Raw genomic sequence first — 21220 nt, forward strand, 5'->3', positions numbered from 1 at the left:
TTCGAATGTGGGTAAATTGTTGGTGATCGTGTGGCGGATGCACCCGTAATCACGATAGCTGAAGTATTTGGTGTTTCAAGAAACCCCGTTTCGAAGATTCACACCACATATTGGCCACAGGGAAAGCGGAAAAACAACCTCCACTAAGTACCGGAAGTGTGTGTTGAGTGTTCGTAATGGACGGGTGGTCTTTGTAGAGGATTCTAACAAAGAATAAAGGGACGACAGCAAAAATCTCACTGTAGAACTGAGTGTCGCACTCGCGAGCCCTTTCAGCACACACACGCACACACACACACACACACACACACACACAAAGAGAAAAACACAGGAAGAGAGGTCGTTAAGTAGGGAATTGCAGGGCGAGCTGGAATTCCAAAACCACTCATCAGTGATGCAGATGTCCGTAACAGGAAAACGTAGTGCCGAAGCCATTAAACTTGGACAATGCAGCAGTGGAGTGGCCGATGTGGCCGAGCGGTTCTAGGCGCATCAGTCCGGAACCACGCGGCTGCTACGGTCGCAAGTTCGAATCCTGCCTCGGGCATTGATGTGTGTTATGACCTTAGGCTAGTTAGGTTTACGTAGTTGTAAGTCTAGGGGACTGATGACCTCAGACGTTAAGTCCCATAGTGCTTAGAGGAGAAGGAGGAGGAGGAGATTAGTGTTTAACGTCCCGTCGACAACGAGATCATTAGAGGCGGAGCACAAGCTCGGGTTAGGGAAGGATGGAGAAGGAAATCGGCCGTGCCCTTTGAAAGGAACCATCCCGGCATTTGCCTGAAGCGATTTTAGGGAAATCACGAAAACCTAAATCTGGATGGCCGGACGCGGGTTTGAACCGTTGTCCTCATAGTGCTTAGAGCCATTTGAATCCCCCCCCCCCTTTTATTTATTTATTTATTTTTTACAGCCATGGAAGAAAGTAATTTGGTGGATGAGTCTTGTTTCACACTGTTTCCAAGTTCTGACCGAGTTTACTTCCTAAGAGTGAAACATGTCAGGATTTGGTGGCAATTTGGGCTGTCATACTGTGGTATTCCATGGGCCCCATGGTTACTCTGCAAAGTAGCATTACTGCCAAGGATTGTGTGACCTTTTTGGTTGATCAGATCGATCCCGTGGTACAATGTTTGTCCCCTTACGTGATGCTGTGTTCCAAGAGGACAGTCCATTGTTCACACAGCTCGCATCGCTCTAGACTGGTTTTGTGAGCACGAAGATGGATTGTGACATCTCCCATTGCCACAATAGTCGCCAGATTTCAGTATTAGAGAACCCTTGTGGTCTGTCTTCAAAGGAAGGGTGCGTGGTCGCTATCCACCTCCATCATCGTTTCCTGAAGTTGCAACTGTTTTGCAGGAGGAAGGATATATCGAAAACTGTTTATACATTCCGGGACGACTGGAAGCTGTCTGAATGCCAACGGTCTTACTACACAGTTTTAAGCTTGGTATGTGTTGAGCTTTTGGTGTTTCCGTATTTTTGTCCACCCGCTGTACTATTGTCACAGACAGCGACTATCACATGATGACACTCTCAGGTGGCAGCCACTCGCGATCGCTTGTATCAGTGGGCTTGGATTAGAGAGGAGCAGGGCAAGAAAGAATAAGCCATTATGAAACTGAAAACAACACTACTGGCCATTAAAATTGCTACACCACGAAGATGACGTGCTACAGACGCAAAATTTAACCGACAGGAAGAAGATGCTGTGGTATGCAAATTATTAGCCCTTCAGAGCATTCACACAAGGTTGGAGACGGTGGCGACACCTACAACGTGCTGACATGAGAAAAGTTTCCAACCGATTTCTCATACACAAACAGCAGTTGACCGGCGTTGCCTGGTGAAACGTTGTTGTGATGCCTCGTGTAAGGAGGAGAAATGCGTACCATCACGTTTCCGACTTTGATAAAGGTCGGATTATAGCCTCTAGCTATTGCTGTTTATCGTATCGCGACATTGCTGCTCGCGTTGGTCGAGATCCAGTGACTGTTAGAATATGGAATAGATGGGTTCAGGAGGGTAATACGGAACGCCGTGCTGCATCACAACGGCCTCGTATCACTAGCAGTCTAGATGACAAGCATCTTATCCGCATGGCTGTAACGGATCGTGCAGCCACGACTCGAGCCCCGAGTCAACAGATGGGGATGTTTACAAGACAACAACCGTCTGCACGAACAGTTCGACGACGTTTGCAGCAGCATGGACTATCAGCTCGGAGTTTATGGCTGCGGTTACCCTTGACGCTGCATCACAGACAGGAGCGCCTGCGATGGTGTACGCAACGACGAACCTGGGTGCACGAATGGCAAAACGTCATTTCTTCGGATGAATCTAGGTTCTGTTTACAGCATCATGATGGTCGCAGCCGTGTTTGGCGACATCGCGGTGAACGCACATTGGGAGCGTGTATTCATCATCGCCATACTGGCGTATCACCCTCCGTGATGGTATGGGGTGCCAATGATTACACGTCTCGGTCACCTCTTGTTCGCATTGACGGCCCTTTGAACAGTGGACGTTACATTTCAGAGGTGTTACGACCCGTGGCTGTACCCTTCATTTGATCCCTGCGAAATCTTACATTTCATGCAAGACCGCATGTTGCAGGTCCTGTACGGGCCTTTCTGGATGCAGAAAATGTTCGACTGCTGCCCTGGCCAGCACTCTCTCCAGATCTCTCACCAATTGAAAAAGTCTGGTCAAAGGTGGCCGAGCAACTGACTCGTCACAATACGCCAGGCACTACTCTTGATGAACTGTGGTATCGTGTTGAAGCTGCATGGGCAGCTGTACCTGTACACCACATCCAAGCTGTGTTTGCTTCAATGCCCAGGCGTATCAAGACCGTTATTACGGCCAGAGGTTGTTGTTCTGTGTACTGATTTCTCAGGATCTATGCACCCAAATTGCGTGAAAATGTAATCACATGTCAGTTCTAGTATAATATATTTGTCCAATGAATACCCGTTTATCAACTCCATTTCTTCTTGGTGTACTAATTTTAATGGCCAGTAGTGTAGTATTTTTATCGTGAAATAAAAACAAAACTGTCAGCAAAATAAAGGAATTCTGTTCCAAAGTGCTCGTCTTTGCACATAGTATAAATTAAAATTTACTGTTGTGTAACATCCTGTGAAAAGGTGAAACAGAGTTCCTTGCTATGTGGCTTGGAAACGAGCACCCACTAACCCACTCCTTGCCCCGACCCTGAACGCGCATAAAGCATCGAGTTCATCTGCTACTTCAAGCGCGATTTGATCTTCACAATTAATGTGGATAGAGTAAGGACGAAAGGAGATAGCAAACTCTGCTCAAATAATAATCGACCACAGACTCAATTCAATATGTTTATTTGCACAAAGACGTACAAACATAGTAATAATGAAGTTCACAGACAGAACATGATAAAAAGGCACGAAATAGGTGGCAAAAGTGGGAGAAAGTTATTACTGAACCGGTAGACAGCTCTTGGTAATCAGACACAAAATGAAGAAGTGAAACATGTAATTGATGACAAGTGAGGTAGGTACTAATGATAGAACGTAGCAGTAGAACATGGCAGATTACCTCGAAGGTGGCATGGAGGCGGCAGTAGTCCAGATGCAATCGTACTTTCAACTGACGTAATTGTCGCAACTAGCGTGCAACAAGATCATCAACTGTTCTTCTGACTAAGCGGCAATCTCTCCCGACCAACCGCCAATCTCCGGCAACCTTCTTTTATTGTCGACCCTTCTGATGCCTGTAGCACTCAGTTGTCTCAACAGGGTGCCTAAACGGTAGGACCATGTGTTACGGAGACTGTGCCAGCCACGGAAACGCGTCTTGATGGCGCAATATAGCAGAGCTCTTGCTGTCGCCGTTGTTTTACACCTTGGGTTTATACGTAAAAGGTTGTAGCGCCGAGAGCACTATTTTTCATAGCCAACCCAACTGGGCTCACATGCAGTGGTTTGGAAATCTTGCTTAGTTGCGTTGGGTTGTTAGATACTGTCTTCTGATGGCCACAACCTCTGACGCCTCTCATGTGTATTCTTGTGCGTAAGACCGCTCAAACTTAATACAGATGGCTGCCTCACTGCGAAAATCGTTTGCAAATTTCTGGTTTAACTGCAATCACGACCAGCGAAAATTCTGGACAATACCTCTATAGTGAAGCATCGGTACTGACGCCCGTCCTCACATCTCACATAAAATTATTAATCGGATTATAATAAAAAATAATTAATATCATTTGTGAATGAAATTTTCTCTCTGCAGCGGAGTGTACGCTGATTTTGAAACGTCCTGGCAGATTAAAACTGTGTGCCGGACCGAGACTCGAACTCGAGACCTTTGCCTTTCGCGGGCAAGTGCTCTACCAACTGAGCTACCCAAGCACAACTCACGACTCGTCCTCAGAATTTTACTTCCGCCAGTACCTCATCTCCTACCTTCCAAACTTCACAGAAGTTCTCCTACGAAACTTGCAGGACTAGCACTCCTGAAAGAAAGGATATTGCGGAGACATGGCTTAGCCACAGCCTGGGTGATGTTTCCAGAATGAGATTTTCACTCTGCATCGGAGTGTGCGCTGATATGAAACTTCCTGGCAGATTAAAACTGTGTTCCGGACCGGACTCGAACTCGAGGTAAAGCTGTGAGGACGGGGCGTGAGTCGTGCTTGGGTAGCTCAGATGGTAGAGCACTTGCCCGCGAAAGACTAATGTCCCGATTTCGAGTCTCGGTCCCTAACACAGTTTTAATCTGCCACGACGTTTCATATCAGCGCACAGTCCGCTGCAGAGTGAAAATCTCATTCTGGAACCATCCCCCAGGCTGTGGCTAAGCCAGGTCTTCGTAGTATCCTTTCTTCCAGCAGTGTTAGTCCTGCAAGTTTCGCAGGAGAACTTCCGTGAAATGTGGAGGGTAGGAGATGAGATACTGTCGGAAGTAAAATTGTGAGGACGGGTCGTGAGTTGTGTTTGGGTAGCTTAGTTGGTAGAGCACTTGCCCACGAAAGGCAAAGGTCCCGAGTTCGAGTCTTCGAGTCTCGGTCCGGCACACAGTTTTAATCTGCCAGGACGTTTCAATATCATTCCTAGCCACAAACACTCGTTAACCTCCAGTCACCCTTATTCCGGTGTGGCGATAATAGTCATCCAACCCTGGACAATATGGCATCACCATTCGGTACTGTGTTGCTGCACCCCATACATTGACATTTCTGGATCTTCCTTGGCTTGCAAGTATTAGAGATGTTGCTGATCAAGCCTGTCTCGCGCTTCGCTCTTCGAGGAAGGCCTTCCAGAGGTCATTCTGCTTGTGGGAAGGAATCTTGCAATGATGTGCTCCAAGTTCCAACTGCTTCTAACCGTATTCAGTCACATGCATTCCGGCGTATACAGCAAGCCATTCCACTGAGTTAATACCCGCCTTCTAAATGAAGATATTCCCGATGTGGATTTTGTGTATTCCGGCTATGTCTTGAAGGACAAAAAATGGTTCAAATGGCTCTAAGCACGATGAGACTTAACATCTGAGGTCATCAGTCCCCTAAACTTAGAACTACTTAAACCTAACTAACCTAAAGACTTCACAAACATCCACGCCCGAGGCAGGATTCGAACCTGCGACTGTAATAGCAGCGCGGTTCCGGAGTGAAGCGCCTAGAACTGCTCGGCCACAGCGACCGACTCTTGAAAGACAAACCCATCGCCGAAATTTTGTCTGCAGGCAGAGGCGAGCATCACGCGCTAGCAGCACTTCACAAGGGGACCACACAGGCATCATATTTTTTATATCTATGGTACGTGAAGTTCCGGACTCAGATATTAATCGCCCAAAACAGTTCGATACATCTCTCGAAAATTCTCTAGAAAATCGACTTTGAAGTTTTCCAACAGTCTATAATATGCTAATTTCTCTCGATAGCCCTTGTGGCTGTGAGATAGGATATTCGCATGCCACTTAAGTCTTAGGTTCGATTTTGAGCTGAAGCGAATTTTTAACCAGAAGTGCATTTTCTACTAGCAGTTCCGTGGAGTTTAAAATGCACAAAAATGGAAAAAAGTCTGTAGCACTCGAGACGTAATCGTTGGTTCAAGTCTCATTCCGTCATTATTTTTTCGCTTTTTGTGTCCAGTTACAATATCTACGTCAATTAAATACATAATTCATCAAATGCATGCTAAGTACCAGATATCTAATCGCTACTTTCATGAGAAACGCACGCCTTTGGCGCCCGTTGCTTCGCTAGAGTAGGCTGTACGATCTGCATAGATTTTGTTATTTTTGTTTTTCTTTAATAGAATTTTTATGTTGCTCGCAAATTGCAATACGTTCTAAGTTTTTGGCGCTAATTACGGCATTAGAAGCATGGTCTTTTCCGAATGTAGTTCTGACGACGAAGCGCTTCTGACGATATTTCCATAGAATCTTTCATCCCCTAATACTTACTTCGTTAGCAATGAAACAACAATTTTTCATAGAGTTAAGTACGTAAAAGTTTTAATATAACGAAGTACTTTCATGAAAATTTTCATCCTCTCCTTCATCCCCATTAGAGGTTGAATATCCAAAAGACACTGAAACACGTATTCTTTTTATTTCCAACCGAGAAACCAAACACAAATTTTCAGAGACTTAGTTTCAAAAATGCTTCCGTAGTGAAATACTTAAATACAAACTTTTATCTCCCATTTTACCCCCTTATAGGTTGCATTTCCGAGCCGGCCTCTCTGGCGGAGCGGTTCTAGGCGCTTCATTCCGGAACCGCGCTGCTGCTACGGTCGCAGGTTCGAATCCTGCCTCAGGCATGGATGTGTGTGATGTCCTTAGGTTAGTAAGGTTTAAGTAGTTCTAAGTCGAGAGGACTGATGACTTCAGATGTTAAGTCCCATAGTGCTCAGAGCCATTTGAACCTTTTTTTTTTTTTTGCATTTCCGGAAACAATGAATCTGGTATTTTTTAACCAACCAGGAATACAAATATCAGTTTTTACAAACGTTGCTTTAAAAATGGTTTAGTAGTACTTCAGTAATGATTTTGTTAAACTCCGTCAGTGGTTGAATTTCAACAAATGTTGAAGCACATAATTTTTTATTTCTGACTGAGAAACCAAATACCAGTTTTCTTAGCTCTTGCTTCAAAATTGCCTTATTAGCGAAATATTTTCGGAAAAATCTTTCATCTCCTATTTCACTCTCTCAGTGTGGGATTTTGAACAATCCCTTACTAAGTTATACCTACAGTACAAGCACAAAACCCTGTCCAAATTTAAAGTTTTCCATCCTTATCAGTTTGGACTGGGCGATGATGAATCAGTCAGAACATTTCCTTTTATATTTAGTGATTACATATCACACACGAAAATCCAGTTTTCATTGCAAAAATAAATCTTTAATTACTTATCATTCATAAACTACTGTTTAAATTCGAAAAAACATTGCAAATTAAATTCTTTTTTTATGCTTCAATAATTTTACATTTGAGGTAAGTGTTCATGGCACATACACCTTTGTTTAGAATTTTTGTACACTACGAATCGAACCTATGCCACACACAGGGTAGGCGAGCATACTGCCACACAGCCACACGGCCTTTAGCGAGATATTGACTCTGTTTTAGCATGTTAAAGACGGTTGGAGAACTTCAAAGCCTATTTTCTTGAGAATTTTTTAGAGTTCCATCTTACCATCTTACTGTTTTTTTAATTGATATTTGAGTTCTGAATTTCGAGCACCATAAATATAAAAAATACAAAAATCCGATTGCCATAAGGTCTCGTTGTTAGCGGGGCTGGCTAGCACGGTGCGTGGAGGCTGAGTCCCGACTGGAGGTGCCGGCTGGGGAACTCCGGCTGGGCTGGCCCGCCGCGCCGCGCCGGGTGGAACAGTACTTCAGAAGAGGACGGACAAGCGTAGCGTAAGCAGTCTCAGCAGCTGTTATGACTTAAGAGAAAAGAAGTACAGTAAGTGCTCACGTATCGCAGCCAGGCTCAACCCGCCGAGCGATTCCCCAGCCAACATGTCGTCTCAGGTGTGTCAGTATTTGTTCTGAATACAAAATGAGACTACGCCTAATGACATGTAATTCAGACGGCGAAGACCCAAAACTCTTGTTTTTCTGATGGAAATTACTGCAGCATTGCTTTCGTTTGTAGGCTGGCATGCTAGACTTTCACCGTTCCTGCCACTAGTGCCTACTTCTACATCTACATCATCGCTGTGCAACTCACACTTAATTGCTTGGCAGAGAGTTCATCAAACCACCTTCAGACTATATCGCTACTGTTCCACTCCCGAAAAGTGCGCGGGGAAAACGGACACTTAAATCTTTCCGTATGGCCTCTGATTTCTCTTATTTTGTTGTGAAGATAATGCCTCCATATCTGGTGGCGTCAACAAAATAGTTTTGTGTTCTGAGAAGAAAGCAGATGATTGAAATTTCGTTAAAAGACCTCACCACAACGAGCAACACCGTTGTTTTAATGATTGCCAACCCAGCTCGCGTGTCATTCCAAGAGATTCTCTCCCCTATTTCACGTTAACACAAAAGTCCCGCCCTTGTCTGAGCTTTTTCAGTGTCTTCTGTCAATCCAACCCAGTAAGAATCTAGTGCCGTGCAACAGTACTGACAAACGTAGCGTAGCATCTTTTAAGTGTTTTCCCAAACAAAACTCTCCGGCCGCTGTGGCCGAGCGGTTCTTGGCGCTTCAGTCTGGAACCGCCTGACTGCTAAGATCGCAGGTTCGAATCCTGCCTTGGGCATGAATGTGTGTGATGTCCTTAGGTTAGTTAGGTTTAAGTAGTTGTAAGTTCTAGGGGACAGATAACGTGATGTCAGTCGCGCAGTTCTTATCATTCAGAGAAAAGGAGTACAGTAGGTGCTCAGAATGCGAATTACTTCTGCTTATACGCAATTATTTGGTAAAATTCTCACCAAAACTGTTTGCTGTTAAACTGCATAATTTTCCTTCATGTGAGTGCAAAATAAATACATAATGTTTCTTCCATGCTGAGTATGATGTAGAGAGCTTACAAGAAACATGAGCTTCAGCTTCCTCCTTCTTGAGACTGTTACCTAGATGACACATTTTGTGGTAGCCTTGTTTATAATAGATGTATTTCTTTAAGTATATTGCATTAAATGTTTGTATAGAAATACAAACGTTCATGTGGCTGCTTGTGCTACGGCAAAATAGCTGTTGCAGCTTCTTATTATTCACACATTTAAGTAGGTTACATAACCAAAAACCTTGCCTCATTGAATACATGAGTTCTTTTCAGATCACCGAAGTTAACCTACTTGGATGTGTAACCGCTGGCGTGCACCAACAGATGTTGGCAGCTTTCCATTTGCTTCTACAGCAACGGGAAGGAGATGGGGACGTAAAGTTCCTGATCACTAGACTTTGCTCTAAAGTCCTGGATTAAATTCCAAACCTCCCCGCTACGTCTTACAGCAGGGGTGAGAGGAGACACCCGTGTGTGTGGTCAGGATGGCTGCTCGGAATCTGTGAACCATCTTTGACACTAGTAAAATATTATTGAAGTTCAGTCATGTATTCACTGTGTTTATAATTCGTTGCTCTCCCGCACCAGCCTCAGCTGATGCTTCATTCAGCTGCACTTTGGATTCCAGCTGACGCCTGCTTTGTCAGTACAGTGTCTGCACACCCAGGCGATGGTGTTAACGATCTTTACGCCACGGTGGGTTGCCTGCTGGCAGGCGGTCGCTGTGTCCAGTGCAAAGGTTTGGTCTCACACTTGCTGTTGGATTGAATTGTATGATGACCCATGATGAGCCGTCAGTGATGTACATGGCGTCGGTAGTCATGCGGTCAGTTGTTCAAACAAATTTTGGGCTTGCAGCCAGTCGTCATTTAATTCGTCCCACCGAAGACTGTCTTCGCTGGCTTACCTCAAGATGGTTTGAAGGTGCTCAGTCGAAATATTGTGGAATGAATTAGACAACGACCAGCTGCAAGCTCTCAATTTGTCTGAACATTCAATTCACTGGAAAAAATTTTAAATTCGCGTGGTCGGTTGACCACTTCCCTATCGGTCTGGTAAGTTTCAGCACTCGGAGGCACTTGGGTGTTGAACAGGAACGTGGACCCCATGATGTTGGCTTTCATGTTGAAGCTTAATGCTGGCAACACTCTGCAATGTGGTGTAGTCAGTCAGTTTTTTTCATCAGTAGGTTGTAGGCAGCAAGCAACATGAAGTTCATCAAGTCAGCTGTCTTGAGTAGACTGTGCTGGAACATCTAGGACATAGATTCACTACAGCATCATAATCATAGAACTGAGTGCCGCTACTGTGAATGCTATCGATCTCAATAAGAGAGGGCAAACTGGAATATTTAAAGGGAGCTAGCACAAGGCTATGACATGAGGCGCAGTTCATAACGAGCTACATCTTTCTCCATGGTACACCAGACGATTTGTCAGGTTTCAAGCTAAATGGCCCCAATTTATTCGTACATGCTATTCTAACTTTTTCTAATGCACCCTGATCTTCATAGAATTTTTGTTGGCTCTGTCATCTAGTGTTAGTCGCTCTACCCTTACATTAATTCTATATACATATGTCACGATTTTATTAATAATGACAGCATTATATTTATTAGCAAAAAACTTAAACTCATCGGTTATGTCATAGTGCTTAAAAGTAGTGAAATTTTGGGCGTTCTCGTCATATTTTTCAATAGTTGCCATTTTTCCATATTCGAATCTTGTGTATATTCAGTACGCCACTTGCACATTCGTCCAAAATACGGCCTAGTCAAAGTGTTCCGTCGGCGAATCCATCGCCTCGGACGTGCACGGCGAAACCGGTTCGTCATCTTCATCCGACGATATGCATATAGTCTCCGCCTCGGCTTCCACGTCCGACGTGTCCGACGCCATCTCCTCCTTCATATTTAAACAATGAATTATATGGCAATCCGCATGAACTACATGTAATCGTGAAATCAATGCTTCATCGCCGATATTAAAGTCATTGGACACAAATATGACAAGTCCCCTATGTCTGATAGTCATTCCAGGCTTGTTTTTTACATTAACAGTGACAGGGCGACCTTCTACAATTCGTTTGAGAATAGAAGCAAATGGACGCCAACGCAGCCAGTCAAATTCTTCGAACAATATGACATGATGTATACGTCCATCATACCCGCCAAATCCGAATTCGGAACAAAATGTCATATAAACATGTTGCTTGCGAGACAGGACTTTTTCAACTAAAGTGGATTTGCCAATATTCGTGTCTCCATACAAATACAATTGCTTCTTACGTACCATTTTGGACCGAAAGGCCTCATTATACCACCGGACCACGCGGCCCGCCCAACCATTGTACGTAAGATGGCACTCAGTTAGGCAACGTGCAACACACTTCTTGTTCTGAAACGATTCAAAATACTTCTCAATAAAACGTACACGGGACCAATTGTTAACAAGAAATGAATCGGTATAATCGATATATTCCGTACGTTCGGCCCATCGCCTTAATCTAACATTGAACGATAATGCTGACTCATTAACATTACAAATTGGTTGTGCATCAGATTTCGTGATATAAATAAGAGCATTCCTACATCTACATCTACATCTACTCAGCAGGCTGTTAACTGCTGTCTCAGGTCCTGCCTATGTGTTCTTGTGTAAGAGATAGTTTCTTGTCCCATATCTTATGAGCTAACAGATACGCTTGTCTCTCTTTCCTCGGTTTTCCGTCACAATCTTCTTTCCGCTGAATGCATATTTCTCATTCGACAGATGGTGTTGTAATGTGCCAGAGGCGTGCCCCTCTTGTGACATGCCAGTACACCTCCTGCTTCGGCCTCTGTCACTGTCTCTGGCTTAACAAGACAGTGCATGTGGCAATGGGAATGAGTTTTAATAACAATGTCTAATTTTGTACCTCTTGCTATTCTGTGTTGTAACAGTCTCAGGAAGTGGGGTACATGAGACTGCTGATGGTGGTCTGTCTGCGAGATGAGGACATAAAGCTCAGTGGCCATTTCGTGCTATCTGACAGCAGTAGGCTATCTGCTGACACTGGGTTTCAAGCTCTCCTTCTCTCATCATCATCCAAGACAAACATCACACCACATTACACACACGCATTACAGTCACTTACTCTTATTGGATAAGCTTAAACAAAGAACTCGCACACTTTGTGAAGGACAGAAAAACCTTTTTAGTTAGGCAGCTGAACTTTTTCTTCAGGGTATGCCAGCCAACAATTTCATACAGATCTACTTACTTAACAGGTTACATAAAACTTCACGACCCTTCAAGATGTAGATGAGATGAGCACTACAAATGTAGCAAATTGGATGAGCGTCTGCAAGCTATGGTCTGGCTGGACTGGCTTGCGACGTGCCGACGGAGGCTCCCCACAATGAGGCAGGCTGGTGGGCCAGCGAACGGCCGAGCAGCCGAGGACGAGCTAGCCCGCCCTCGGTGGGCTGCAGCAGCCTAGTATCGCACAATAACTCTGGGTTCGGTGTGGGGCGGCGGTGGGGTGAGTGGACTGCTGTAGCCTGTTGTGGGGTTGTGAACCACTGAGGGCCACGCCGGAAAAGAAGCCTCTCCGTCGTTTCTAGGTCCCCAGTTCCATGCAATACAATACAAGATGAAGTTATGGAGTTCTGCTACCTAGACTTACTGCATAACCTACGATGGAGGGAGCAAGGAGGATATAAACAGCAGACCGGCACAGGCAAAAGGGCATTCCTGTCCGAGAGAACCTACTAGTATCAAACATAGGCGTTAATTTGAGGAAGAAATTTCTGAGAATGTACGTCTGGAGCACAGTATTTTATTGTAGTGAAAACACGGACTGTAGGAAAACCGGAGCGGAAGAGAATCGAAGCATGTGGTGCTAAAGAAGAATGTTGAAAATTAGGTGGACTAATAAGTTAAGGAATGAGGAGGTTTTCCGCAGTTTTGTCGAGGAAATCAGTATATAGAAAAAACAGAAGGGACAGGGTGAAGGACATGCGTTAAGACATCAGGCAATAACTTCCATGGTAGTGTAGGAAGCTGCAGAGAGTAAAAACTATAGAGGAAGACAGAGACTGGAATACATCCAGCAAATATTTTAGGGCGAATGTTGCAATTGCTGTTCGGATACGGAAAGGTTGGCCCAGGAATGGCGGGTCGCATCAAACCAGATTGCCTCAAGCATCTTACACCTTTTGTTGCAATTTGGCAATGATTGTTGCAAGCTCCAGAGAATGAGTAGCTCTCCTCATCATGCCCCATACATGTTCAATTGGCTAAATATGGTGACCTTGCTGACCAGGATAGTTGTAATCCGCGAAAAGCGCGTTGTGTCACAGAAACAGTGTCTGGAGGTGCATTGTCCTGCTGAAAAAGCACATCACCTTCCTGTCGAAGAAATGGCAAGATCGCGAGTATAAAAACCTGTGCATTGTAGCGGGCTCTGGTTACTTTACCCTGCAGGAACACCGTGTGTAACCATGAGTTGGAACAGATGTTTCCCCACCCCATGAAGCTTGGCGTGGGACCTGCGTGTCGTGAGCGAATACGCTCTGGAATAGACCAATCACCAGCTCTACGCTGTACACGTGTACCTTTATCAATCATATAGAGACAGAACCTACTGTCGTCACAGTTGATCCGTTCACTACTCCAAAGCAGACGTGCTTGGTGGTGTCGTGGTGGCAGTGGTGGTCTGGCCAGAGGCAACGCGATCTTAGTTCCTCGGTGACTCATCAAGTGCCCGGAACTCGGAGGTTTGCCCATTCTGTAAAGCAGGATATGCGGCGATCTGCAGCAGGTCTTACGACAGAGCACAAGCCTCGTGCAGGCACAAGTGTGTCTGAGCACACCGTCCAGTGCACACTGTTAAGAGTCCTTTGCAGCAGACGACCGCCAGTGACATCGTCTGTGCAATGGCGTCGCTGTTAGCACCACATGCAGGGTCGCTTAGCATTGACTGCAGAAATGTGTGGCTGATGAGGAGCTGCTCGACCACTGTATTCTTTCTGTAGCCACACGCAGTCATTGTAGTTGGACTGCTGATTGTAACTCACGAGTGATTCCATCCGCTGATTTCATTCGATATTTTGCACCCACTCTCCGCAGTGCTCGAAAATCTCTGTTCCGTCGCGTTTCTACCGCACTGCCACATCATTAGATGCCGACATGGGCAGCTCTACAGGATGAGCGAGTATTAACTCCGTACTGAAAATTGTTTACAGCTATTTTTATACTCAACTAATTTTCATGAAACAAAACACATTTTGTTCCTTGCAATGGTACACTCATGCTCATAAAATAAGGATAATTGCAGAATATGGCGCCACACAACGTGGAACTACACAAAACTGGCGCTAATAGCACAGGCACGTAGGGAACACACACGATGCAGATCTGTAAGTCCACGGTATTGGTGATAAGTTGAGAAAACCGTCCCGAATCACATGTGCTACAAAATGCCACTGTTTCCTGCGCATGTACCCCGGCATCAATATGGGATATGATCACCATGCACACGTACACAGGCCGCACAACAGGTTGGCATACTTTGGATCAGGTGGTCGAGCAGATGCTGGGGTATAGCCTCCCATTCTTGCACCAGTGCCTGTCGGAGCTCCTGAAGTGTTCTAGAGGTTTGAAGAGGCGCAGCGATATGTCGACCGAGAGCATCCTTAGACGTGCTCGATGGGGTTTAGGTCTGGAGAACAGGCAGGCCACTCCATTCGCCTGATATCTTCTGTTTCAAGGTACTCCTCCACGATGGCAGCTCGGTGGGGCCGTGCGTTATCATCCAGCTGAAAAAGCGGACATACTGCTGCAAATGACGTCCCGATACAGCTGACCTGTTAGATGCAGAGGTGTACGTGCACCAATCATAATCCCACCCCACACCATCAAACCACGACCACCATAAGGTCCCTTTCAAGGACGTTAAGGGGTTGGTATCTGGTTCCTGGTTCACGCCAGATGAAAACCCGGCGTGAATCACTGTTCAGACTATACCTGGACTCGTCCGTGAACATAACCTGGGACCACTGTTCCAATGACCATGTACTGTGTTCTTGACACTAGGCTTTACGGGCTCTCCTGTGACCAGGGGTCACTTGCAACTTGCAGGTCTCCGGGCGAATAAACCATGTCTGTTCAGTCTGTAGACTGTGTGTCTGGAGACAACTGTTCCAGTGGCTGCAGTATGGTCCCGAGCAAGACTACCTGCAATAATCCGTGGCCGTCTGCGGCCACTAATGGTGAGATATCGGTCTTCTTGTGGTGTTGTACACTGTGGAGGTTCCGCACTGCAGCGCCTGAAATCGTTTCCATAATCTTGAGATCACACTTTGTGGCACACGGAGGGCCTGTGCTACGACCTGCTGTGTTTGACCAGCCTCCAGTTGCCCTAGTATTCTACCCTCATAACGTCATCAATATGTGTTCTTCGAGCCATTTTCAACACACAGTCAACATTAGCACGTCTGAAAACGGCTGCACACGTACTCGCTGCACCGTACTCTGACACGCACCAATGTGCGTATGTGGACTGCTGGCAGCGCCACCGTGCGACGACAACAGGTCAAATGTACCGCATGATCATAACCCGAGGTGATTTAAACCTGCAAACCGCCCACCAGAGCGTTGTTTCACCATGTATCAGCATTATCCTTAATTTATGAGCACGAGTGTAGAATTATTACATTATATCTCACTTATGTCAGTGCGTATATCAATGGAGGATCGCGGCGCAACGCCAAACTTTGCGTGAGCAGACCCAGTTGGCATCCCAGTACGAAGTATGGCGATCCGTGATACAAGTATAGAGATGGTGATTAAGTGTGAAATGACCTCGTGCCTTGGTAGATGCAACGAGCACAAGCAATTGCCAATGCTCGCAGGTTCTGTATCAGATGTTATTCCAGAGTGCAGCAAAATGTGCAAATGGTTCAGAAAAAGTTTACTCGAAGTCCTCAGAAATTAGAGTCCCCAGAAGTTACACAGGCAGGCATCTCGCAAAAGTGGTTTCACCTGACACACAGTCCAAACTGTTCTGAAGAAGGAGTTGAATTTTGTACCTGCAAACCACATTCCTGCCAGGAATTATCACCGGAAGACTGCGATCATCAGGTGGAATATGAGGAGATGATGCTTGGTTCATATGTAGACTGGTCCGATATTTTTGATAATGTCCTGTGGTCAGATGAAGCCGTGTTTCATGTTGGTGGAGGAGGAGGGGGTGGGGATGTTAACCGGCACAATTGTTATCATTGGGTAATAACGGATCCGAGGGCGGTTGTCATACAAAGCTAACATCGCCCGAAGGTCAGAGTGTAGTGCGGCATGACATTCACAAAAGTTTGGACCCATATCTCATTCGGGGCACAATGAATACAAAATGGTACCTTGATATGCTTGAAAATTATATTCACGGTATTATACCCACATGGGACAATTGCAGTGACCTAATCGTTACGCAAGATGTGGTCCTGCCTCACTTCGCATAACCCGTAAGCGCGTGGCTCGACACCCATTTTCCAGGACGCTGGCTGGGACCCGCTTGAATGGCAGCAAGGTTTCCTGAGCTAATGCCCTGCAATTTATTCCTGTGGTGATGGGCGAAAGAAGTCGTTTAACATACAAAACTGTTGATGAACTGGAGGAGCGAATTCGCGAAGCTCTTGGAAACGTACTGCTGAATTATCTGCAGAAGTCTGTCGCAAACATCCACATCCTTTTAGAGAAGCTGGTAGATAATGGTGGTGCTTATGTTGAATTTTAGAAATGCATAGCAATTCTACCATTGTAAGGAACAAAATGTTTTTGATTCCACAAAATTCATTAAGTATTAAAAAAGTTATAAGCTAATTTTAATAAGAATTCTCTCCCACCCTGTAGAAGGACTGAAATGTCTCTGACTGATTCATTACTCAAGTGGCATCCAATGGCAGTCCACGTCCGAAGGCATTGGCCTCTGCTGAACGACCCATTCTGCTCTTACCGCTTCTCTACTGACAACACAACACAACACACCAGCTTGTTTTATACTGACGCACAGTGGGCCAGCTCGCTTCAAAACCTGGACATAATAGAAAAATAGATATAAAATTCTTCAAAACTGCATTCTTTTTAGATACTTTGGGTCGATGGTTGGGAATCGATGTCGGAATTACAAAATTCAAAATGGCGAATCCAGTTTGGCGGATCAAAAATTACATACATCAGGTATAAGGTATTGTAAGGTCGCTGCTAACGAATTAGAAGTCGAAATTGCCGTACTGAAATGTTTTATTCGATATTTTACATTTTTAAATCGAAATCATAGTCATCTGTATCATTATTGCTTTCAGAAGAGTCACTGTCGATTTGTCCGCTGGGAGATGGTTCGAAAAGCATACCTTTCGCCTCAGGTGGCATCTGTTTTTCTTCTTCAATTGTCATTTTCTCGACTCTCGAGATGAACGGATCCGAAGGTGCCAGAAGTCGATTGAAAATGACATGCATCGTATTTTCATTGGAATATTTTCGTGTAAAATCTTATCGGTAACGCCGGGTATCCTTAAAAAATTTCCTGCGCATATTTAGATAGCTTACCAATCGGCAACGGAGCAGCTTCAATTGTGGCATATCCATGCATCGAAACTATGTGGACTGATGTCAGCATCGGGCGTTACTGTAGAATATTGTGAGTCCGGGTGAAGCTGGTACCCAACTTCCGAGAAATATACATTTTTTTCAGAATTCTTGATAGATATCTTATAGTGCTAGCGTTCTCTGTACAATATTTGAATAATTCTGCAGTATCTTGCAGAAAAAACAATATTGCTAGGAGAAATTTTTGTCTTTTAAGAAAATTAGTTGACAATATCCGAAAAAAATACGATTTCGATTCCGAATAGCTCCACAATAATTCTCCAGGGGACCCTAATGATATTTTTCTGTGCAGATAATAGTTTATGAGATAATTGTAATAATTAGGATCCACTTTTACCGCGTGGCAGTGCCACTCAGTAGAAAAATCACATACAGCTTAAAAGTGCAAATATGTGCACTCAACTACATTTGGTCGCCTTAACTATACTATTAAGGTAGTGGAAGAGTCATAATGGGAGAGTCATTTACAAAAATGGAGCCACGCAAAGGAAATTTTTGTACCCATCGATTTCGGGTAATACCGGCAGTAGTTTATTTTAAAGTCAATATTCGTCATTACATTGGTTAAAAATGACATAAACATACCTTCTGCAGTGGTACCCATATTATTTTATCCTGACAGGCAGGATCTCTGTCTAATACATCGCAGGTCACACAAACAATATCTGAAAAATGTATCGTTCTCCGATTCACTGTTTACCATCAACTGTTACAGCACGTACCATATCGACTTGAGACTGAAATAACAGCGCAACATAGGGCAAGTATGCACCAGTGCAATCTACGCAAGATTTTATTCATATGCCGTCCAGTTTTGAAGCGGCTGCCATGTAGTGGCCGATTCCACGTTACATAGGAGTGTCCCGTATACGTTTTATCAGACAGTGTTTCTAAGTAGCCGCAGCTTAGCTCTCCAAACACGATGCCCATGAGTTGACGAGCTACGTCGCACCACACACAGGGCAGTCGTGGCAGCTGGTGTCGGTGAACGAGACGATCGCCGGCAGGAGGCCCGGGCTGCCCAACGGCGTGGAGACGGCGCCCGACGGCTCCATCTTCTGGTCAGACTCCAGCACCGCCGCCAACTTCCGCAACGCCATCGTCGAGTTCCTGGACGACGCCAGCGGCAGGTACGCTCCTTTCCTGCATTCGCTATATGAATAGAATCTTTTTACACGAAACATGGCAGAGTTTCAGAAATAGAATCACTAACCACACATTTACACTATGTGTTCAAAAGTTTCCGGACACCTGGCTGAAAATGACTTTCAAATTCGTGGCGCCCTCCATCGGTAATGCTGGAATTCAATATGGTGTTGGCCCACCCTTAGCACTGATGACAGCTTCCACTCTCGCAGGCATACGTTCATTCAGGTGCTGGAAGGTTTCTTGGGGAATGGCAGCCCATTCTTCTCGGAATGCTGCACTCAGGAGAGGTATCGATGTCAGTCGGTGAGGCCTGGCACGAAGTCGGTGTTCCAAAACATCCCAAAGGTGTTCTACAGAATTCAGGTCAGGACTCTGTGCAAGTCAGTCCATTACAGGGATGTTTTTATCGTGTAACCACTCCGCCACAGGCCGTGCATTATGAATAAGTGCTTGACCGCGGTGAAAGATGCAATCGCCATCCCTGAATTGCTCTTCAACAGTGGGAAGCAGGAAGGTGCTTAAAACATCAATGCAGACCTGTGCTGTGATAGTGCCACTCAAAACAATAACGGTTGTAAGCTCCTCTATGAAAAACACGACCACACCATAACAACATCGCCTCCGAATTTTACTGTTGACACTATACACGCTGGCAGATGTCGTTCACCGGGCATTCGCCATACCCACACCCTGCCATCGGATCGCCACATTGTGTACCGTTTTTCCACTGTTCAATCGCCCAATGTTTATGCTCCTTACACCAAGCGAGGCGTCGTTTGGCATTTACCGGTGTGATGTGTGGCTTATGAGCAGCTGCTCGACTATGAAATCCAAGTTTGTCAAAAAATGGCTCTGAGCACTATGGGTCTCAACTGCTGAGGTCATTAGTCCCCTAGAACTTAGAACTACTTAAACCTAACTAACCTAAGGACATCACAAACATCCATGCCCGAGGCAGGATTCGAACCTGCGACCGTAGCGTCCAAGTTTGTCACCTCCCGCCTAACTGTCATAGTATTTGTAGTGGATCCTGATGCAGTTTGGAATTCCTGTGTGATGGTCTGGATGGACTGGAATTTTCACTCTGCAGCGGAGTGTGCGCTGATATGAAGCTTCCTGGCAGATTGAAACTGTGTGCCGGAGCGAGACTCGAACTCGGGACCTATACCTTTCGCGGGCAAGTGCACTACTAACTGAGCTACCCAAGCACGACTCACACCCCGTCCTCACAGCTTTAATTCCGCCAGTTCCTCGTCTCCTACCTTCCAAACTTCGCAGAAGCTCTCCTGCATACCTTGCAGAAATAGCACTCCTGGAAGAAAGGATATTGCGGAGACATGGCTTAGCCACAGCCCAGGGGATGTTTCCAGAATGAAATTTTCACTCTACAGCGGAGTGTGCTTTGATATGAAACTTCCTGGTAGATTAAACTGTGTGCCGGACCGAGACTCGAACTCAGGACCTTTGCCTTTCGCGGGCAAGTGCTCTACCAAATGAGCTACCCAAGCACGACTCACGCCCCGTCCTCACAGCTTTAATTCCGCCAGTACCTAGTTCTGTAAGGTATGCAGGAGAGCTTCTGCGAAGTTTGGAAGGTAGGAGACGAGGTACTGGCGGAATTAAAGCTGTGAGGACGGGGCGTGAGTCGTGCTTGGGTAGCTCAGTTGGTAGAGCACTTGCCCGCGAAAGGCAAAGGTCTCGAGTTCGAGTCTCGGTCCGGCACACAGTTTTGATCTGCCAGGAAGTTTCGGTCTGGATAGATGTCTGCCTATTACACATTACGACACTCTTCAACTGTTGGTGGTTTCTGTCAGCCAGCAGATGAGGTCGGCCTGTACGGTTTTGTGCTGTACGTATCCCTTCACGTTTCCACTTCACTGTGACATCGGAAACAGTGAACTTAGGGATGTTTAGGAGTGTGGAAATCTCCCGTTCAGACGTATGACACAAGTGACACCCAGTCACCTGACCACGTTCGAAGCCCGTAAGTTCCGCGGAGGGCCCCATTCTGCTCTCTCACGATGTCTATTGACTGCTGAGGTCGCTGATATGGAGTACCTGGCAGTAGGTGGCAGCACAATGCACCTAATATGAAAAATGTATTTTTTTGAGGGTGCCCGGATACTTTTGATTACATAGTGTATATAAAACTATTTGAAGTAGGGAGAAAAGGAAAGTACTGTCAGATTATGACAGATGCTATATTTCCAACAAATATGAATAACATCATACAAGCAGTAGTACTAAAGATACTTATAAAAATATTTACCGTATATCGTGGAATGAAACAATTACTAAAAACCAAAATGTGCGGTAATGTTCTACTTCAGAATTAAGGGGATAAGAACGATAGATCCGTCTGCCTCATTACCTTAATGTACCAGACATTCGACATTAACCACATTAAAAATATTA

At 45.2% G+C, this 21220-nt stretch overlaps 1 protein-coding gene across 1 annotated transcript in view; it reads left to right on the forward strand.

Moving 5' to 3' along the window:
- The window catches only part of LOC126187513 (adipocyte plasma membrane-associated protein Hemomucin-like), a 123912-nt gene that overhangs the window by 22650 nt on the left and 80042 nt on the right, over window positions 1-21220 (forward strand). The window contains exon 4 of the mRNA XM_049928646.1: window positions 18618-18786. Within this exon, the coding sequence (XP_049784603.1) occupies window positions 18618-18786 (169 nt within the window). The remainder of the gene's footprint in view (window positions 1-18617; window positions 18787-21220) is intronic.

Source organism: Schistocerca cancellata, chromosome 5 (assembly GCF_023864275.1).
Source record: "Schistocerca cancellata isolate TAMUIC-IGC-003103 chromosome 5, iqSchCanc2.1, whole genome shotgun sequence".
Classification (NCBI taxonomy): domain Eukaryota; kingdom Metazoa; phylum Arthropoda; class Insecta; order Orthoptera; family Acrididae; genus Schistocerca; species Schistocerca cancellata.